The sequence below is a fragment of the Phlebotomus argentipes genome, unplaced genomic scaffold (assembly GCF_947086385.1).
Source record: "Phlebotomus argentipes unplaced genomic scaffold, Phlebotomus argentipes genome assembly contig_5, whole genome shotgun sequence".
Taxonomy (NCBI): Eukaryota; Metazoa; Arthropoda; class Insecta; order Diptera; family Psychodidae; genus Phlebotomus; species Phlebotomus argentipes.
The window spans coordinates 13268795-13289814 of NW_026776165.1; the positions used below are offsets into that span (position 1 = coordinate 13268795).

At 41.5% G+C, this 21020-nt stretch overlaps 5 protein-coding genes and 2 non-coding genes across 11 annotated transcripts; 5 read left to right on the forward strand and 2 right to left on the reverse strand.

The window, feature by feature from the left end:
- The first annotated feature begins 83 nt into the window (after positions 1-83).
- Positions 84-950, forward strand: LOC132256499 (tetratricopeptide repeat protein 1). Its single transcript, XM_059752949.1, has 2 exons — positions 84-408; positions 649-950. The coding sequence occupies exons 1-2, from the start codon at positions 92-94 to the stop codon at positions 932-934; spliced, it is 603 nt and encodes a 200-aa protein (XP_059608932.1). The 5' UTR covers positions 84-91; the 3' UTR covers positions 935-950.
- Trnal-uaa (transfer RNA leucine (anticodon UAA)) lies at positions 514-597 on the forward strand. The gene has a single exon. It is a non-coding gene; the product is annotated as a tRNA-Leu (tRNA).
- On the reverse strand, positions 949-3669 carry LOC132256496 (mothers against decapentaplegic homolog 4). Its single transcript, XM_059752944.1, has 6 exons — positions 3445-3669; positions 2737-3373; positions 2168-2683; positions 1613-2034; positions 1327-1453; positions 949-1257 (listed from the first exon to the last, which is right to left on the reverse strand). Exons 2-6 carry the CDS (start codon positions 3323-3325, stop codon positions 1046-1048), a joined length of 1866 nt encoding a protein of 621 aa, XP_059608927.1. The 5' UTR covers positions 3326-3373; positions 3445-3669; the 3' UTR covers positions 949-1045.
- Positions 3670-3959: 290 nt separating this feature from the next.
- On the forward strand, positions 3960-13592 carry LOC132256602 (synapse-associated protein of 47 kDa). Of its 4 annotated transcripts, none has more exons than XM_059753108.1 (5): positions 3960-4662; positions 7915-8190; positions 9074-9254; positions 9983-10409; positions 10500-13592. In XM_059753108.1, exons 1-4 carry the CDS (start codon positions 4505-4507, stop codon positions 10382-10384), a joined length of 1017 nt encoding a protein of 338 aa, XP_059609091.1. In that variant the 5' UTR covers positions 3960-4504; the 3' UTR covers positions 10385-10409; positions 10500-13592. The 4 variants fall into 4 exon arrangements, with proteins under 4 accessions (XP_059609091.1, XP_059609092.1, XP_059609093.1 ...); XM_059753109.1 differs by having other exon boundaries at positions 9986-10409; XM_059753110.1 differs by having other exon boundaries at positions 7915-8181.
- A 522-nt stretch (positions 13593-14114) lies between these two features.
- On the forward strand, positions 14115-19567 carry LOC132255485 (histidine-rich glycoprotein-like). 2 transcript variants are annotated; one of them, XM_059751546.1, is made up of 9 exons: positions 14115-14206; positions 14508-14754; positions 15107-15157; positions 15252-15278; positions 15423-15449; positions 15732-15791; positions 19055-19096; positions 19294-19400; positions 19454-19567. In XM_059751546.1, the coding sequence occupies exons 1-9, from the start codon at positions 14189-14191 to the stop codon at positions 19463-19465; spliced, it is 591 nt and encodes a 196-aa protein (XP_059607529.1). In that variant the 5' UTR covers positions 14115-14188; the 3' UTR covers positions 19466-19567. The 2 variants fall into 2 exon arrangements, with proteins under 2 accessions (XP_059607529.1, XP_059607528.1); XM_059751545.1 differs by having other exon boundaries at positions 19294-19560.
- LOC132265789 (odorant receptor 4-like) lies at positions 16647-18728 on the reverse strand. Its single transcript, XM_059766563.1, has 2 exons — positions 17652-18728; positions 16647-16748 (listed from the first exon to the last, which is right to left on the reverse strand). The coding sequence occupies exons 1-2, from the start codon at positions 18726-18728 to the stop codon at positions 16647-16649; spliced, it is 1179 nt and encodes a 392-aa protein (XP_059622546.1).
- Positions 19568-20695: 1128 nt separating the features above from the next.
- Trnas-aga (transfer RNA serine (anticodon AGA)) lies at positions 20696-20777 on the forward strand. Its single transcript has one exon. It is a non-coding gene; the product is annotated as a tRNA-Ser (tRNA).
- The last annotated feature ends 243 nt before the right edge of the window (positions 20778-21020 follow it).

Genomic DNA, 21020 nt, shown 5'->3' on the forward strand with positions numbered 1-21020 from the left:
GATAATTCGTGTTTTCTCTGGAATTTTCTAAGAAAATCGCAATTGCATGAAGATATAGCAATAAATTCGCCGTACCTGTCATCCGAGGAACATGGAGAAGTGTGATAAGACGGAGGATTCTTCGTCTGCGAACGCTGGGCAGGGATCAGATGTGTCTAACCTCAATGATGTGATAGTGCAGTTGAAGAGTGAAGGCAATAAGTGCTTCCGGGAGGGCAACTACGAGGACTCCCTTGTACTGTACAGTGCCGGCGCGAAGATCTGTCCGCTGGAGTACGTAGAGCAGCGAGCGGTGTTCTTCGCCAACAGAGCAGCCACAAATCTCAAGCTTGAGGACTTTTCCCGCGTTGTTGACGACTGCACAGTGGCGTTGCTGCTGAAGCCCGACTATCTGAAGGTTCTCCAGAGGTGAGAGACGAGAGAGGTGGTTTTGGGGGCTGTTGGGGGTGTGTTTTGTTCGGTTGGCCAACCCTTAAAGCTATGAACTGAGTCTGTTCGCAGCTGATAATGGTAGTCAGGTTGGCCGAGCGGTCTAAGGCGCCAGATTTAAGCTCTGGTTCCCGAGAGGGAGCGTGGGTTCGAACCCCACACCTGACACAATGTTTTCCTACTTTTTATCGCTCACCAACCCCTTTTTCCACCCCTCAGGCGGGCAACCACGCTGGAGAAGCTCGACAAGTTCGACGAGAGCCTCGAGGACTACCAGAAAATCCTTTCAATAGAACCGAGCAATGCCGAAGCACGTCTGGCCGTGGACAGACTCACTGAACTAGTGCAGGAGCGCAACGAAAAACTGAAGGAGGAGATGCTGGACAAGCTCAAGGACGTGGGCAATCTCATCCTGAAGCCCTTCGGCCTCTCCACCAACAACTTCCGCATGGTGAAGGACGAGAAGAGTGGCTCGTATTCCATCAACTTCGTCAACAGCTCATAACATTGCGCGCGCTCTTGTGTGAATGTTTTATTAAATGTTTCTCTCCTCCAATTAAATATGTACACATACATAATGTAGAAATGGCTCTCTGAGAAGTCATCGGGGGCGCTCTCACTCCACCGTGCGCGGGCCATCGATCGGCATCGTGTGCAGCACCTCGTCCAGCAGCTGCAGGGCGCGATGCAGGTGCACCTCCACCCAGCACGGCGTGTCCTTGATGCTCTGGCGCGGATAGTCGGGGCCCCAGCCCTTCACGAAGCTCAGCCGCAGGATGCAGAGGCGCCGCAGATCGTCCACACCGATGCCCGCCGCCGCATTGAGACCTTCAGTGGGATGAGAGAAAGAGTGAGATATTTCCCCGAAAGCAGACAGCTTCAATCTTGTCGACTCACTTCTCGGTGGGGCGCCAATTTGAGATCCTGGGAGTCCGGCCACGGCCGCCGCCTGCGCCGCAGCCGCGGCCTGAGCATTCGCCGCCAGAGACTGCATCTGCCTGTAGCACTGACGCAAGTCGAAGACCTGTGAAAGCCACATTTTTAACTATATCGTAGGAAAATCTTCCCAATAACCACTCATTTCTCAACTTCCTCATTCTATTCAACCCCATTTAATTCTTAATGACTGTTCACGACCGATAATAAGGAGTGACTCAAACTCTACCTGTCCAGTGAATCATACCTTAATGTAAGCCGCTGGGTAGATCTTGTGCACCGCATCTCCGGGCGTTCTGCCCGCCTCGCGGTCCAGATAGTAGCTCTGCACGAAGACCGAGTGATCACTGAGGCAGCGCATCCACACGTCGCCTTCGCCGCGCAGGTCTAGCTGCACGCCTTTGCCGATGTGCAACCTGGCGCGCTCACTCTGCTCCGTGCGATGCACATTGCTGAGTGCGCCTAGGCAGAAGCGATTCCCACCAGACGGATCCACATAGCCGTCGACAATGACATTGGGCTTCGACGACGGCACTTTATATGTCTCCCCCACCTGCGTGTCCAGCTCGAAATATGCCACGGAGCACCAGTACTCCGGCGCGGGCTGGCGCGACAACAGACGCTGATGCCCAAACACCTCGCCCTGGATATGGGAGTTGCCGTGCGACCCTGCAAAAAAAAAACGCTGCTAGAGTATGTGCAAAAATGTGGGCAGTTGGGATTCACTGCAGCCTCTTCTCTCGACCACAAGAAAGTGGCTGAGGCAAATTTCAGCTGCTGGAAGCCCTCCGGGGACACTTACAGAACATTGACTGGTTCTGTCGCATGTCCGGCGGCTGCATTGATTGCGTGTAGGTCAGCGTGCTGGAGCCCGTCCAGGTGCCCTGAATGGACTCTGTGGATGTGAAGGGCTGTGTCGATTGCACTTGACCGGCTGCTCCACTGCCGCCGCCGCCACCGGTGGGTGCCGCCGCGCCAGCTACGTAGCCGTTCTTCTGCTGGTGTCCGCCGCCCGACGACTGGATAATTGTCATGCTGCCAGTCGCGCCGGGCTGCGTCTGTGGATCCACGGGAAGCGGCTCTGGGGCACTGCTCGGCGCCTGTCCAGTCGCCGTGCCGGCGTAGTAGGACTGTGATGGCGATTGCGACTGCAGAGTGGCGTCAGGGGCCGCCGAGGCGGACATCACGCTCGCCTGGGCGCCGGATGGCATGCCCGGTAGCGACACAATGGGCTGCTGCTGCACCTGCGGCGCCCCGGGATGGATGCAAGCGCTCGCCTGGAGGCCACTGTCCGGCGGAACGGTCATGGTGTGGGGAGCTGCAAAGGCTGAGCGTCAGTGCGGGCGTGCAGAGTGTGTCAGGGGGACTTACCTTGCTGGTATCCTGGGTAGGATGAGTTGTTGATCGGCGGCGGATGGTGCTGGATTGTGCCCGCGTCCAGGGCCTCCATTTCCAGCGCACCCGGCACCATGGCGCCCGCCGAGTACTCATCCTTGACGATCCTGCTCGGCCCGGACTGCAGCGTGAGACCGCTCAGGTCGATGCCGGGCGACACGACGCGCTCATAGTGATAGGGATTCACGCACACAGAGTCACATTTGAGGTCGAACGCGTACTGACAGTACTTCACGTGCTTCAGCTCGTTCTTGTGCAGGTCCGGCCAGCGCCAGATGCGTGCGTAGATAACGTGCGGGAAGCCCTTGCGTCCGGCCACTTGCAGTCGCCCGTCGAGGGTGCGCTGAATTGTCACGCACTTGCTGGGATGCGCCCCATTTGTCGTGATGGCCGTGATGAGAGAGTCCAGCTCGTCGCGCTTCTCCTTCAGCTTCTTCACCAGGCTCTCGATGGCGCGCTTCGCGAAGCCCTCGGTCTCGCCCCCCTGCCGGTGGCACATCAGCGAGTGCACAATACTGAGGCAGGCGTCCGCCGACGTGGGCGCCGTCGAGGGGATGGAGTTCATTGTGAAAGATCTTCCTGTGTGCACTCACTCACTGCCCATTGTGGCTTGCTGCAAAGGGTCGCACAGAGCACTGAAAAGACCGCCCGCAAACAAAGAAGCCCCCCTCCGAAAACACATACCAAACATCCAAAGTCCGCAACTTTGTCTGCCACTTCTGGCCTCAAGTTCACCACGCAACTGCCCAAATCGCCCCCTTCTGCACAGCTGAGTGTCCAGACAAGACGCTGCACTGCAAATAGCGGCCTTTGCGACTGTGTAGCACGCTGAAATTGCGACAAAACCACACACAAATCGCGAATTTGCTAATAAAAACCTCCCAATGTCACACAAATATGGCAGATTTCTTCGCGAGACGGTGAAGTACTAAACTTGGTGCTTTTGGGACACTTTCGTCCGCAGACTGGACAACGTCGCCGACTTTCCGCAGAATATTCCTACCTTGAGTCCCACTTCATTGCACTCTCCGTTTGCAATTAATCTCAAATAGTGCGTACGCAAGTCTATCACCGAGACAAACTCTTGCAGATTCCAATAATCAATAGGTTTCCGCGAAGAATTCTGCCTGATTCGAGCCAAAATTCGGCAAATTCAAATCCGCCAAGTCGGGTACCAGTCGCCGAGTGGCGCTAGTGGTCGTTGTCAAAGTGTTTCGTTGTTTTGCTGTTGGATATTTCACGCTGCTGCGAATCTTTGTTGATAATTTGCGTGGCCTGGAAGCTGCAAAGCGTAAGATTTGCCCCCAAAAGCCATCCCAGAGTGACGAAGCGGCGCTCCAGAGTGGCAACGGAAGCGGCAGTACGTGGAATATTGGCTGAAGTGTGCAAGAATCTCGTGGGACAAGTGTTGCTGGAAGAGAGCGGAGAAAAGGACGTTCCTGCTATTGATCCCTCTGGCCGAGTGCGCATGGTTTGTGCGAGGAGAGAGGCGCACTAACGTGAAAAATCACATCGACACACAGTCGACATTGCAATTGGGAAAAAAAGTCGCGCGGAGACAGGAAGAAGGGCGAAAAGAGTTGCAGGTGCAGCGAAAGGTATTTAAACTGCCGAGGATATCAGCGGGATATCAGTGTGCAGCTGAGTGTGGACCAGAGAGGCGCAGCAGCATCTGCAGAGGCGACTTATCAGGCATCCATTCGGGACTTTCGTGACCCCTTGGCGAAGTGTGTGCGACAGCAAGATGTTCTCAGGCTTGACCAACCAAGTGACATCCTGGGTGGGCGGCAAGAAGGGCGACCAGGAGGAAGGATCACTGCCACCAGCAGCTGAGGCCGCAGCAGCTCCCGAGGCTCCGCCAGCGGACACCGCAGCGCCTGCAGCCGAGGAAGCTGGCCAAAGGTGAGTCTCTCCCCTCATGCATTTGTTGGTGCAACTTCCTGGCCAGACACCGTGTTCTGGTCCAGGATTTGCTCTCCGCACACTGTCAGATTTCTCCATGGCCTACTCTGGCTACAAGTGGATCGATTAGTTTCATATACACGCTCTCCAATACATACGACTCTCTCTCTGCGAAACCACCCCCGATTATGTAAAAGGGAGCGAGAAAATGTGTGGATAATGCTTGGGAGGTTCTCCTCTCGTCCCATCGTGTGTCTCAGTGGCGCACAGTGAGGTGCTGCGAAAAGAAGCCCAGAAGAAGAGACCTTGCTCGTGAATGAACTCAAAAATTCATCGCAACACCCACGCACAGCGAAAACAGCTGGAAGGTATTCACACTCCATAGCAAAAATTTCTCCCCAAATCCCAATTAATATACCTCGCGCTCAGTCTATTTGTGATATGCGACATTGGTAATCAAAATGTCATCACTGTGTCTCTGTTTTGACGGAATTCCACACAGAACAGATGTAAAATCCCCACGGTTTTCGCGAAATTGTGTGAATGATTCAAAGCAAAATTCATCAGGTAGAAGCATGCAGAGAGAGATGGGTCAATGTCAATCTATAGCCGGAGTGAGATTGCATTTTTTGATTATGTCAACACACATGTGAATTAGCTGATTAATATGCACACCGAATGTGGCTGAATTCTGGTGCAGAGATTTCAATCACATCCATCTTATGATTGGTTGGATTCGTTTTCCCTGAAAAGCATTCGGTTGAACTTGAAAACCAGAGGTTTTCCCATAGATTAAAGGGAAAATTGTCTGGTATTTTATGGCAAATTTGAATAGAAATTTTTTGGAGTAATTCCGAGAAATTTTAAACTTCAAACATGCATAAATTTAGCATTTCGAAATGAATAAGGAAAAATAGCCCTTGATATTATCGCTAAAACAGTGTAAATGAGTTCTGAGGCAATTCCACAACGTTTAAAATAAGGAAAATGGGGAAAATTGATTAAAAATCCAATTATTAAAGACCTAAATCACTGATAAAAAGGATTTGCTGCTAATATCATTCATGCTTATATTTAAAAATCAGGGCCAAAATCACATATTTAACCAACCTATCAAATTATTCTGCACTTTCCGATCTGTCATTCTGCTTTTTACCCTTTTTACACATTCATTAAAGCAACTTCTGGAGGTCGTGCTAAAATTACACATTTAGACGGTACAAATTGGTTTAAAACGTGTCATTTCAGAATAGCAAAGGACTGTGTTAAACTAATATAATTTATTTTAAACATTCCTTGTTTGACTGGGAATTGCTCAATTAGTCAGGATTTTTTCTTGCAATTTTCAGGCTCATAATATTGCAGAAAATATGAAATAAGATTGCAGACAAATTCCGTGTTAATACATTTAGTAATAAAAATCTAATTTTTTTTAATGAATATCAACTTGTTAACACTTTATTGACAATTAAAATGGAAATTTTAATTAATATGAATTTCGATATGAGAAAAAGTTTTTCCTCGTTAAAACGCCGAAATTTGACTCATTATTTTATTCACATCTATTGAAATTGAAACCTTTTTATACAATTTTAATTATTGCAAATTTCCTAGGATTTCTACTGAACCTTAATTAACTCGAAATAAATTTCCCGGGAATATCATTTCCATGTGCAACAGAGTGCCAGAGCAAAATTTCCACCCTTTTTCTCGCTTCAGTGCTCACAACAAGGACAGTTGTTTGCTAAATCTCAATTGTTTGTCTCATCAGCAGTCAGTGATTTTTTTTTCTATGCGCCATTCGCGCTTCAATGCGTGCCCAAAAGGATGGTGAATCGAATGTGGGTGGGGGGAGAGTTTGCATTACCATAAAAACACAAGGGATGAAACGTGACATCACATCAACAGGAGATGAAAGTTAAATTGAATATTGCTTATTTTATCTGAGAAGACAGGAAACGCAAGCTGCGGCTATGTACTTGTGAAGGATTCACCTGGGAAGTCCATGATAAAACATGAATCTTCACATGCAATTTAATCTCCTTGTGCACATCAAGGTTATTCAATTGAGTATTCCTCGTCCGCCCACGATTATTGGCGCATTTCTTTGAGATTATTGAATTTGCAGAATGTCTTGATATGAAGACATGATAACAATATTAAATCTCTGAAAATACAGAGTAATATATGAAGACGAACATTCCTTCTTAATACATGAATTCCTTTGACTGTATCAATTTTCCAATGAATCTCTTATCTTGCCGCCAAGATTACAGGAAATCCGAGATGCACGACGCTTCGTATTATTGTCTATTTTTTTTTAGAGGTGAAGATATTCGTATTATTATTAATCGTTGCTATTTGCATAGATTCGATAATACATTTCGCAATATGTGATATCACAATTGATAGTGTGAACAGAATTTGACAATGATGGCATTCAATATGATATTCTCATCCCTCAGGGTTGAATTCTGAATTACATTGATTACTTATTAAGGGTAATTTCAACTATTTGCGTTGCAAAATTTTATCGATGCTGAGAAATTGTGATGAAATATGATGAAATATGATGTAACTCAAACTGAAGCGCCAATGCATCTATTTTTTCCTTGATTTCTGACACTGTTGAATTTCAATAAATAATTTCTGTGTAGTCAAAATAGCGAATAATTTACGGTACTGAGATTTCCTCTTAAAAGCCCTTGATTAGAGTAATTAAACATTCAAGGGGAGAATTAACTTAATTGCTGAGTGAATAATAGAGGATTAATTTATGGAAAATAGTGTGACGCATTATCATATTACGCTAAATAATGTGAAAACTGTTCTCTATTTCGCATATTTGTAATTTGATTTTCATGAAAATCACTTTGAGCAATGGGAAATTAGATAAATTTCATCCAATTTCGACGCTATATTTGAGAAATATCTGAATAATTAATGCTATAGAAGTGAAATTATTGAAGTTTCAGTTTAGCATATTATTTTAAGATTATAATTTGTCTCCGCAAAGAATTCTCTTGAAAAATCAGAAGAGAGTTTTTGAATCTTGATATGATTTTATTTCTCAAGGGAAAAAAAATTTTTCATTGAAATGTGTGACTGAACATGATCACAAATGAATGAAGTGAATGGAACTCCTTTGTATGATTATTAATTATTGCAGGACAGAGGTGATCAAGGTTTCGCTCCGCATTTAGAATCCCTTCACAATAAAAATGTTCCGCATTTCCCTTCCTCATCTTTCAGCCCCACCAAGGCTGGCGGGATGTTCTCGAACGTGAAGAGCCAGATGACGGGCTGGCTGGGCAATGCGTCGATGCCATCAATGCCGGCAATGCCGACCGTCTCTATGCCGTCGATGCCAACGATTCCGGGCTTCAGTAAAAAGGCCGCTGAGTCCGAGGAGGGCGGCGTGGCAGTGGAAGTGAGCGCGGACGCGGCCGTGGAGGCGGAGGCCAGGGCCGCGGCGGAGGCGAGTGAGGCGGCTGCGGCAGATGATGAAGATAAATCTAGGTATATTAGGTATGGGCCCCCCTAATAAATACTGCTAACGAAACAAACGAACCATTTTCTTAAGTGTTTACAAGCACAAGTTTCTCATGCCTCTCTCTTCAAGTACATTTATATATATATATATATTCATATATAATCCAGATTATATAATTGTTGCAAATTGTACATTTCGACTTTTGTGAACGTTCTTTCGATCTCTCTCTCGAGAATTTATATATACTCATTGTCATATTTATTAGATTGGATTAAAAAGTTATTTGAATCACAATTGAGATGATAAAGAGAATGAATTTATCATGATAGATAAGAAGATGAGAATATCCGTTAAATTATGGGGGTCTTCATCAATCATATATCTTATTAATACTTAATTGGACTCTATTTTAGAGACATTATTTAATTTCCTGAAATTTCCTTCTTGTATTCCTCATTTTGTTTCTGGTTGATTTCATTTTTGGGACTTTGCGTACAAATTTCTCATTCATTTAGTGATAAGTTTGTGTCTTATCTTTTTTTTCTGTTTTCATTTCCGTTCATTCTATCAATATGTCTGTTTCTTTTTTCCACTTGCTTCATATGCTTTTCTACATTGTAGTAATAAATTTGAAGTTTTAATTAGTTTTCCTTTTTGCTTAATTATAATTATATCAAATATTTATTGTATATTTCACACATTATCACATGACTTTATTCTCTCTTTCTCTCAGCATTATTCTTTTACTTAATTTCTCTCTATAATCTCTTTCTTATCCTCATTCTTATATTTGCAATAAGCATGCACTCTCTCTCTTAATTGCTCTCTATTTTCTCTGTAGTAAGTTCAAAAATTTGAGTTTTCTTCTTGCAACACTAAGACAACAACAAATCCTTCGCGTTTTTTTTCCCCGTGCAGCGCAACAGAAGGTGCAGACTCGAAGCCCGGATCCGGGCCGACGACGCCGCAGGATGATCAGGCGGGACAAATAGGGCAAGTGACAACAAAAGTGACTCAAGGTGTGAAGAGTTTTGGCTCATTCCTGTACTCATCTGTGAACAAGGCCGGGGCCAAGATCAAGGAGACCGTCAAAGATAATGTAAGTGTCATCGAATCACTTGCAACTCTTGCAATATAAAACCAATCAATTTCTTATTAGTACTTTATGAATAGAGAACGTATAAATTGCAATGAATTCTCAATTTCCTCCTACTCATACTCAATTTGTTGGCAATGTGAAATATTTATTCTGAGAAAATCCCTCAATACAGGACAACGTTTAATAAGAAAATACAGAGAGAGCGAGGGAAGAAGTAATTGAATTGTCAATAAGATTGACTGCATTATGAAATATTTTGATGAAATGCCACAAAGATTTGTTTGCTTTCTTGGAAATTGATAATTTCAATTGCTATTTAGAACAATTAAATGTGATGATGAAATCGATACAAATTGAAATTTGGCATTATACAAATATTAAGGGAGAATTTAAGGCTTTTAGTTTCTTCTTTAACAATTTCACTGAGGAATTTGAACAGTTTCTTTATCAGATTGAAAGACACGGGCGATTTATTAAGTGTTTTGTGCGTATTTGCTTGATCCTCTATGAATTTCTACGACTTATGCAACCAAAACCTGGTGTTGAAAAGAAGAAATAATCATTAAGATCTGGAATCTTCTTCTTAGAGTCTTAATTACTAATTAATTACTTCTACTATTCAATTCTTGCTCATCAATTACTCAATGATTTCCACATAGCTTTAGGGTTTGCCATGATTTTATTTGCAAAATTAACAGTAAATCTCTTTTGCCCGCCTGACTTCCCAGCAGAGCATCTTGGGCGACTTCACGAAGGAGCAGGAGGCATTCATGAAGGAGAACGCCGGCAAGGGTGGCTCAGGACAACCGCCATGGGTGGGCGTGAGCAATAGCGAGAAGGTGAAGGAGGAGATCCTCGGCCTATCGGCCGACAGGCGCAACTTCGTGCGCGCCCCGCCGGCCGGTGTGGACTTCCAGTTTGACTACGATGTGTCCTACACCGTGGCGCAGGCCATCATGGCAGAGGATCCGGCCCTGGAGAAGATGCGCTTCGATTTGGTGCCCAAGATCATCACCGAGGAGAACTTCTGGCGCAACTACTTCTACCGCGTGTCGCTCATCTGCCAGGCGGCCGAGCTGGGCACTCTCGGCACGGAATCGGCTGTGGGCCAGGGATCGCCTGAGGAGTAAACGAGGCGCTTGGGTGAGCATCAAGGTGAGTTCATTTTTGGATTTATTTTGTCAGCCAGCAGCAGAATTTCATGCGATTTGTTGTTTTTCTTCTCTATGTGGTGTCGCACTCTAGATGAAGGAAGAAAGAAAGGAGAAATGGTGAATAATTAATATTTAGGAAAAGGAGTATTTATTCATTTTGATCCAACACCAAAAAAAAAAAAAATAAGAGAGTATCTATAGTGGTAATATTTGGGAGTGTATAGTATATTTACAGAAGAATTGCATTTGAAAAAAAAATACTGTTTGAACATAAATGTGTCATTCAAAGTTCGTTTTGACGATTCAACAAGAAAAGAGGGATATTTATCAAAAGGAAAGATGTCAGTATCCTTAAATGTAGAAGGAAGAGATATATTAGAGGATATATTGTTTAAGTGACTAACCATAAACAAGAGATTCATATAATAATACAAAGAAAATACATAAGAAATATCCTATTGTATACATTTGTATATTATATGATGGTGTTAAAATTAAAAGGAACAAATGTGGAAGGGGAATGAATAATTGTATTAATTACATGTAACATTCTATCTATTGCATTATCAAACATCAGACAAGGTGTATTTTGCTAGGGAAGAAAGAAAGAGAGAGAGAGAGAGTTAGAAGAGTCTTTGTGAGCAAAGAGAGGAACTCCTCTCGAGACTCTCTTAGTGAAGTGATTGCGAAAAAATTAGTGGAGTGAATATAATATAACAATAAAATAGATGAATTTAAGTCACTCTCAAGTGTGTGAGAGTCACTCAGAAAACTCTGCGCAGAGAACGATGGAATCTATAATGGGAAATGAAACAAGTTGATTAAGTGTATTTTGAAGAGATGCCGTTGACGTTCCAATTATATTTTCACCATTCTTTGCGTCTTCTATTTTCCCCCAAAAAAAAAAAATAATCGCGCAAAGTGAATGGTTTTCTTTTTGTGCAAAGACATCGCACTGCATTAATTGATGAACATGCATTTCTGTCCAGATACTCAAATGCGCCTACATGAACAGCGAATTTTTTTCTTTCAATGTGTGTCGATGTTAAGGAAAATGCTTACACTTTAGGTATTTTTTTTATTCTGTGCATGAGATTCGTCAACTTGTTTCATTTTTGCAAAGCATTATGATTTTTCTTTCGCTGGCAATGTACGTAAATAAAGTGAAAGGGAAATGACGATTGTGTAATTTAAGTCGCAGCAATATTGCATTGATCATTTGGAAATAATATCTTTTGGCCATACAAAAGAGTTGTGACAACACAACTGCGTTCAGTAAGTAATGAGTGGAGCTTTTCAATGTTGGGAAATACTGACACTATTTTCATTATGAATCTCTCTTGCTTTGAAAAAATGTGGTTGGAAAAGTGACAAAAAAAAATAATCATCAAGAAATGTTACCTTGCCCACGTGTAATTAATTCCTTTGACAAAATTTTGCTTTCTTTTTTTTTTTTTAATTATTTCCCTCACTGAACATATCTTTATATACATACAATGCTAAAGCTCAACCATGATTCCTCAGTGTTAAATCCATAAAACTCTCATAAATACAATATAATGCAGTGGCGCCATAATAGGACAATAGAAACCTTCTTATGAAAATATTTAACACAAGAATCAATGAATTATTTCAACTAAGAACTGAGATGGAATTTTTTTTTTTAAATTATTCCTCATATATTTTTCAATCAATTAAAGAAACTAAAATCGAAGAGATAAACTTTAAACTGCAGACTTGACCGTGCTTTAATTGTTGATTGTCAATCAGTGTTGTGAGAAAGTGGGAATGAATTTAACTTCAATTTCTTGCTCATCTTTGCAATACGATGTGAAATATTAAAGTACAAGGTTCATCTACAACGATTTTTGCAGCCATTGCAGTCTGTTTGGTAAACTATAGGAAAAGGTTAAACTCTGTTGAGTGTTTCAATGTGTTTCTCTGTGGCGTTAATGTTAAGAGAGAGAGAGAGAGGAAAAGAGAGATTACTGAACGCAGAAGTGTTTATTTTGCTTACAATGAAAAGGGGAATTCTAAAAAAAAAAAATGTAAGAAATTCAAAAATAGAATCTAATTATTGAGAATTATAATTTTTGTAGCAAGAAAAAAATATATAAAAAAAAATTATATAACATTAGTTAGAAAGTCATTTGATGAAAATAATAATTAGGATTTAAAAGAGAACATATTGTATTGATTGACTAGAGGGAAAGAGAGAAAAATGGGGAAAAATGTGAAGGAAATTGAAACAAAAAAAAAATTCTTCTATTGCACACAATCTTTTATGCTTCCTTTGAGCAACATCGGGAATGAAACTTTGTGTCGTCTGTTCTTTCACAAGCAATTGATGTTCGCTATAAATCTATAAAATGCAAACTTACAAAGCATGAAGAAATAAGTAAAGGTAAGAAATTCAGTGTGATGAAGTTTTTTTTTTCTCTTGGAATAATTTCCAATTAATGTCAGTAATATCATGAAATATTGTGTTGTCAGTTATGGATTTGTTGAATAAAATTTTTCAAAGCGTGAATTTACACATGTAAATTCACGTGCCCGAGAATGAAGAGATACAAATTTTATCAGCTTTTTAAAAAACACGTGAAAACAATGTACAGATGATGCTGATTTTCACAATAACAAAATAAATTGCTGGTTACATGGAAATACATTTAAAAAAGTAATATTAACGAGAATGAAAAAAAAATACAAACATTACCCTACTCAGAAATGTAAGAAGATAAGATGAAAAATAATCATGGAAAAATTGTATAACAAGAAAAGCTCTGTGAATGTCAAAAAAAAATCTATTAATGTCTTTAAAAAAAAAATTCATTATATCGTAATTAAAAAAAAAAGTGAAGATAAATCTATACCAAAAAAAAAGCATTGAAAATGTGTAACAAATATTCTCCTAAGATTAAAATGAAACTCATTCCATTCTTTATACATATTGTAAGAGCATTTCGATCCATTGCATTATTTGTTTGTCGATTGGGATCAAATGACGTGAAAAGTGCTTAAAAATTGCGTTTTTCGATGTAAAAAAAAAAAAATCCTGGAATTAAAAATATCTGTTGAAATCACAACTTTCTCATCTTTAAAAAACAAAAATCCCCTTCAATTCCTTCGGTTTCTTCAGGAGAAATTCAAGAAAGAAAAAAAAAAACGAGAAAAGTGTTTAATTGAGTGAGAAATACCAGATGAATTACAAAATAATAAAGAATTAAATGAAAATATATAAATATTATGTATATAATTACATGATTTACAATATAAAAGACATAAGAAAAAAAGGAGTTTTATTAACAGTTAAAGAAAAGAGAATGTAATTGAGGAAAAATGTTATGTTTGATCATTATACCTACTTATAAATACAATTATGTATGTATATGTTCAAATGAAATCATTGCTGTTTTTCTCGCGCCATCAATTTTCCTGCCTTTCCCCGTGCGATTCACTGAACTTTGCCCAGCAACTCTTTTCCGACAAACTGCCTTGACTTTGCATATTGTCAGAAAATGCTTCGTGGGCTGTTTTCCTGGACACACAGTCCAGGCGAAATTCATCACTGGGCGGCGATCAATCAGTAGCTTTTCGAGTGTCAGTGAAGACGGATTGTGAAAGTGACTAAGGATGGCAAGTTCTCCAGCCAAATTTCGGCGATCGCACTTCTCACCTCTTTGATACCTTCTGCAGATCCCTTTGGCCATATTTGGTCTCCTCGCGGCCTTCGTGAGCCTGTCAGGAGCGCAAGGAGAGTTCGAGCATGATTTGCAAGCGATGGACGATTCGCCCATGGTAAGTTGATGACCATGCTGACATTGTCCAGCGCACTGACGGATTGTGTGTGTGATTTCGAGGTCGGTGGTCCATTCGGTGGAATTGGTGGCCTGAAGCTGGGCCACGTCGGCCGGCTGGCTTACGGTGGAATCTCAGGCGTGAAGCTCATGCCTAAACTCTTCGGTGGCTCCCTTCTTGGCTCAGGCAATCCCCATGAAATGGACAACGAACTCAATGAGTTCTCAAATGTACACAGTGTGTCTGACAAGCTCAATTCTCAACTTCTCACCTTCTCCTGTCTCTCGCTGTCTTCCGCAAGGGTGACATGATGGTGGCTCCTTTCGTCGGTGATCAACACTACTACGGCGTGGATCCCTTTGAGGACGACATGCCCGCTGACGCGAGGACCTTCAAGAAGAAGAAGAAGAAGCACCAGCAGCAGCATCATCACCACGCGTACCACAATCAGCAGCTCCACGTTTACGTTCCCCATCATCATCACCAGCATCATCAACACCAGCACCATCAGCACCAGCATCATCAGCACCAGTATCACCAGCACCACGGTGAGTCCTTAAAGACTCCTTCTCGCATGACTTTAACGAGCTTTTAATAGCAGTCCAATTTCAAGGGAAAACTGAACAGGATTCTAGCGTATTTGTCGCATCGACTATGGATGTTTTGAAAAAAAAAAACATCTAAGAGATATTATTGTCTTAAGTCCTTTTTTCTGTAACTAGAATCCAATTTTATTTGTAACTTTGGATACAATTTCTTCGTGAATGTTTCCTTATTGTAGGGAAAAGAAATTCTCGGGATTTCTAATCCCTCAAACAACGTGTTTACAAATGTATAGGTTCATAACACTTTGATTGCTCGAAGATATGCATTCAACTAAGACTTGTTTTCCATTGTAAGGACACTCAGGATATGGCCACGGGGGCTATGGACATGGCGGATACGGCGGAGGTAAGAAATCGTATTTACTCCTTTTCTATTTTATGGAATTTTCCTCCCCATCAAGCATTAATTTAATGTGATTTCAAATTATGTTCTCTCGCAGGTCACGGTGGTCACGGTGGTCATGGAGGTGAGCTTTTTATGTGTGAATATTCTCCTCTTTGCCACAGGACAGGATAATGAGGAAATTGCCGAGTGGTCGGTGATGCAATTACGCTGAAGAGTGGTACATATTTTTGAACGCAATAATTGACTGTGTGATGATGCTTTTCAGGATACGGCGGACATGGTGGTTACAAAGGTAAGTCAATTTCCTCATTGTTGGAAAAATTTATGGTGATTTCCACCTGAATTGAGTGAACAGGATGTTTTATAGCGATGAACAGTTTTGCATTCATTAACGTGGGAAAAATTGTCCATTAAGTACGCATGAGAGGAAGTTGTATTATATGCCAATTGAGGATATTTAATTTAGACGTGAGTTTTAGAGTGGCTTTGAAGTGAATCTTCACGTAGGATTTTGTAATGAGACTCAATCAATATCAAGAGTAATTGAAATTGATTCATCTATGTGTATTTGCAGTTTATTCCTATGGTGGCGGTCATGGAGGACACGGAGGACATGGAGGACACGGCGGATATGGTGAGTTGAAACCTTGTACTTTATTGAATAATTTATTAGTGATACAAAAGCGTGTGTAGATTTATTGATTATTCGCTGAGTGTGTATAAAATGGCGCAGTAAGACATCGAGAGTTTCATAATCTGCAAGAAAAAAGATTAATTCAACATTTATTGGACACTTTAGAAAGAAGATTAAGTGAAATTAACCTGAATGAAAGCGTAGATGTTGACATCATACATTCCGGCCGCCTTCAATCCGTACTGTCTCTGCGCCATTGCGAGGATAATCAAGAAGGTTTTCTGATCTTTCAGGCTCAACTCGTACCAATTTGTCAAGTAAAGATTAATCGAGAGTTGATCAGTTTTGGTTTGGATAAATTCACCAAATAAGCTAAGCAAGAAAAGTTGCCCAATTGCGCATAAGGATATGACGTAAGCGACAATTGAAATCTTTTCCGTTCTCATGAAAACAAAACCAATAATTAGTATTATTGTGGCTGAGAATAACTGAAGTAAGGAAATGTACCAAATGCCTCTGTTCAGCAAGCAAAGGTTTTTAATCACGTCACAGTGGCGTCTAAGGATTATCCTAAGATAATCTGAATTCTCCTTAATGCAATAATCGATGAGTTTTATCAGATCATTGAGAATATTGAAAGCTGCCATGACGTGAAGACCAATGAAAATTATTCCGATGTCAAACAATACTAAAAATATCGAAGATATAGACGAAGTTATCAGTTGAATCATGTACACAAGAATTTCGTAATTAAGATTTTCAGTATCTAGGAAAGGAATTCGCATTATCATATCAATTTTGCTATTTGGATACGAATTAATACAGACGAAAATTGTTGTAAAAATTATACAAATTCTAATGTACCTGAAAGAAAGAACACAAGAATTGAAACATGATAATTTGTCTTAATAAATAATGAAATATTTTACTTTCTGAGCAATTTCCAAATGATGAGCGCTTTCACAAGATGTTTTTCCAAAATAAAATTAATCTCATGCATCGATTCTTCATCTTTGTGGAGAGATTCAATCCATGAAAAAAGTTGCAAGAAATCCTCCTTTGCAAGGCGACCCATGATGAATTTCGAAAGTATTTGAAAGTTACCAATAAGTAGTATAACACTTATCATAACATTTAAGTTCAGTCCATCCATCTCCAGGGACAATAAATGCAAAATGATGAAGAATAGTGAGAGAACAAGCAATATTGCATCACTTGCTATAAAAATACGATTCTTCCATGGTCCAGAAGACACATTGAATGTTATCACTGATGTTTGAAACTCAATCCATGGCTTCTCCTTGTTGAACATCTCCAATTGCTTTGAAATCTTCATTTTTATGCTGATGAAAAAGACTTCCACTAACTTCAAATGCTGCCTGAAGACTAGAAAGAATGCCTTTCTCTAAGTAACACCAACCATTTGTTCTACTTTAGTGCAACTTTATTGATTAAATTGAAGGATCTTACAATGTCTTCCTTAGTAGTATCAATTTTCCCACGAACATTTGCTATGCTGACGCACATTTTGATCTACTTTTTCTATGGTGTCTGATTCATTATTCATTTGTTGTGCAAGAGTTTTTTTTTTCCACTGAGTGTGTTTTAAACGGTGTTTTCATATTTAATGCACAGGATATATTTTGCACAGCCCGCGAATTGATGGCTCGCTACACTGATTGACCTAAAAACTATATTTGCAATCTTAATTGAAATTGTGAGGTGATTTTTTCTTGAGTCTCACTTGCTGAATGCGTACAAGATGGCGCAGTAAGACATCGAGAGTTTCACAATCTGCAAGAAAAAAGATTAATTCAACATTTATTGGACACTTTAGAAAGAAGATTAAGTGAAATTAACCTGAATGAAAGCGTAGATGTTGACATCATACATTCCGGCCGCCTTCAATCCGTACTGTCTTTGCGCCATTGCGAGGATAATCAAGAAGGTTTTCTGATCCTTGACGCTCAACTCGTACCAATTTGTCATGTAAAGCGTTGTGGACAATTTATCGAGTTTGATTTTGATGAATTCTCCGAAGAGACAAAGGAGAAAAATTTGTCCCAACATACACACACATAAAATGTATGCGAACATTTGGTCACTTTCTTTTCTAATAAGAAAAAAGTTTCCTATAATCAGTACAGTGCCTGATAAAATTTGAACGAATGATATTTTCTCAATTGCTTCGTTGAGCACACAAATGTTTTCAATAACATCATTGTGATACTTGAGGATGGTTTTGAAGTAATCGGCATTTTCGGCAATTTTCATATTCAGTATTTCAATGCAATCACGGAGAATATTGAGTGCGGCCATAACGTGAAGTCCAACGAAAAATACTGAAGAATCGATTAAAATCATGGTTCTACTGGCCACTACCACAAGAAGTATTTGTGCCAAGAATACAATCTCCTCGTAAAAGATGTGAGGTTCCAGAAATGGAATTCTAATCACAAAACCCAAGCTGTCCGGTCTCATATTTAAAGCCGTCAATAGTGATGTTGCTAGAAATGCGGAACCAACCCATTTTAGAAGAAACTTCCAAGTCTTAATTGAGTAAACCAAGTGCTTCTCCATGATGAGTTGAAGCACAGGATCACTCTCTCGGTGTTTGTAAAGTGAAGAAATCCAGTCGAAGAGCTGCTGAAAGCTCTGCTTCTCAAATGAACCCATTAATATTTTTCCACTCATTTGAAAGTATCCAAAGAACACCATCAATGATGTGATGAAATTCATGTTCAGTCCGTGTGGCATTGCGTAATTCAGATGCGAAATAGCGCAGTAGCAGGTGAAAAGACTTATCACTGCCACGAGAACAATTAATAACCGATTCTTCCATGGTCCAGAAGTCACATTGAATGTTAAAACCGAAATGCCAAATTCAATTAATTCATGTTCCTCGTTGAACATTTCCAATTGCTTTGATATCTTCATTTTGCTTGTCAATCTTCAGCAATTCAGTTTGCCTTCAGTCAAAAGCCACACGTGAACTGAATAACTTGGACACATTTAGCCTTACTAAATGCAAGTTGATGGTGTGAAAATCGAGTGCAGAAAATGTGTTCCTTTTCTCACGTGCATGAATTTAAGAGAAGAGCTGAAAAGTCTCTAATCAACGTAAATAAGCGATATTCAATTATATCCAGCTATTCGATGTCGGGATTAAATATTAAATTGCGTGGCAATTTTTATAGAAAATACGGTTAGCCCTTTAATGAATCAAATTGACTTGTAATGTGATGTGCAATTTATTCTTCCAGGACATGGGACACACGGTGGTGGTTATGGCGGTGGCTATGGAGGTGAGAAATTTCACAGTCTCACCGGTTGTATTCCTGGCAATTAGTGTGGTGCTCGCCAATAATGGTTGACTGTGGCAAATTATGTAAAATGATGTCATTATGATGAAAGAGTTGCTAAATTCCTGCCCACAGATTGACTGTCTGGCTAATTGTTTTCCTCTCTCTCTCTCTCTCGCGCGCGCGGTCTGGGTTTATAGGACACGGCGGGGGCGGCAAAGGAGGTCATCAGCACTATCGCACCTTCGATGATGACGATGAGTTGGTCGGAGCCCCAACCTTTGACATCTACCCGGCCAACCATCAGGTGAGTCGCCCAGCAATTCTCACCGTCTGATTGATGACATCCTCTCGCTGCAGTTCAGCCAATAGATCCGATCGTCTCGTCTCCCTGGCTGCCGATCATGAGCCAACCCTTCCTGAGCATCTTACCAGCATCAGAGCTTCCGACTCACTCTTGGGACTTTGTGGAACATCCCACAATTCACCATCTGCGCCTCATTTAGGGCTGGGGATTGATCATTTTTTACCCACACTTTCGTGTCAATAAAGATCATTTTGTAATAGAGTTTATCGGATTTATTTGAAGGATGTTATGATGTGCCAAAGATGAGTGATGTTATGGATGAGAATGAGTCCAGGACGTCTTCAAAGAGCTTCCTGGCATTCCAATTGCCCGTTCGCTGGAAGAATAATGATCAGAGAGACATAGTTGATTTGAGGTGATGAAAAGTGCTTTATGGGCTTTTCTTACAATGTTGTTGATGGTGTCTGGGACGTTGATTTCCAGAATGGGTCTCTGCAGATTCCCCACAGAGTCACCAAGGACGTTTCCCCCTGTCAGAGCTGGACGGGACTGCAAATTGCTGAGTGTGTTGAAGAGACTTCCTGGACGGTTGAGACCGGAGAGATCAAATAATCCACCTTCGCCGAAGAATCCCAGAGGCCCTCCTTCAGGTCTCGTGGGTCTCACGGGTTTGTCCGGCTGTGCATCGTCCGCAATTACTAGAAAAATAAAATATTGACGCAATCAGTAATCTCTTAAGCGTTCATTAGATCGTTGCTCACCCTCATCGTAATCCTCGACGATGGGTTTCACTGGATTTTCGGACGCTATTGGCTTTTGCGGCCGATGCGGACGCTGAGGCTTCTGGGGCTTCAGTGGCTGATGCCCTGAAAGTCCAGGACTGCAGGGATATCCGCCAAAAGGATTGTACAGCGGCGATCCGTCCACATCGATGTCCGTTAAGAACACATTAACGCCCAAAAACTTTGAATTAACGTTCTCATCTGGCTCGTCATCTTGATAATCTCTCTGACGACTGTAGGCGAGCGGCAAGCAGGGGTGTTTCTTGTGATACTTTCTGCGTCTCTTTGGATACCGCGTCCCGAAGCCGAACAGATCGTTGACATTGTGGTAGCTGTGCACGCGTGACGCCTCTGTGTCCACGGATCGCTGCTGCGCCTCTTGACGGTAAGATCGATCGTCGGGGAATTGAATGGACGCCACTGAGATTGCGTGGAGCAGCACAAAGGCCCAGATCTGGTGAGAGGCAAAAATAAATTGAGCGCACGAGACGACTTGGCTGCTTTTGGAGACAAGCAGTCGTGGCCGAGCGGTTAAGGCGTCTGACTAGAAATCAGATTCCCTCTGGGAGCGTAGGTTCGAATCCTACCGACTGCGCGAGAGTGGATTTTTTTGCACATTTCGTCTGACTTGCGAGAGAGTCTTATCATCAGTTTTCCTACTGATTATTTCTTATCGGCGGATCACTTTTTATTTATCGCATGCGAGAGTTTTATTAGAAATACTGATGGATCATCAATTTGATTTTATGAGCTCAAGCTAATATTTCATTCGCGCTATAAAGGTGTTCTTCTATCGCGGAATTTGATTATATAATTTCAAAAGGCTCTTCGTTTATTA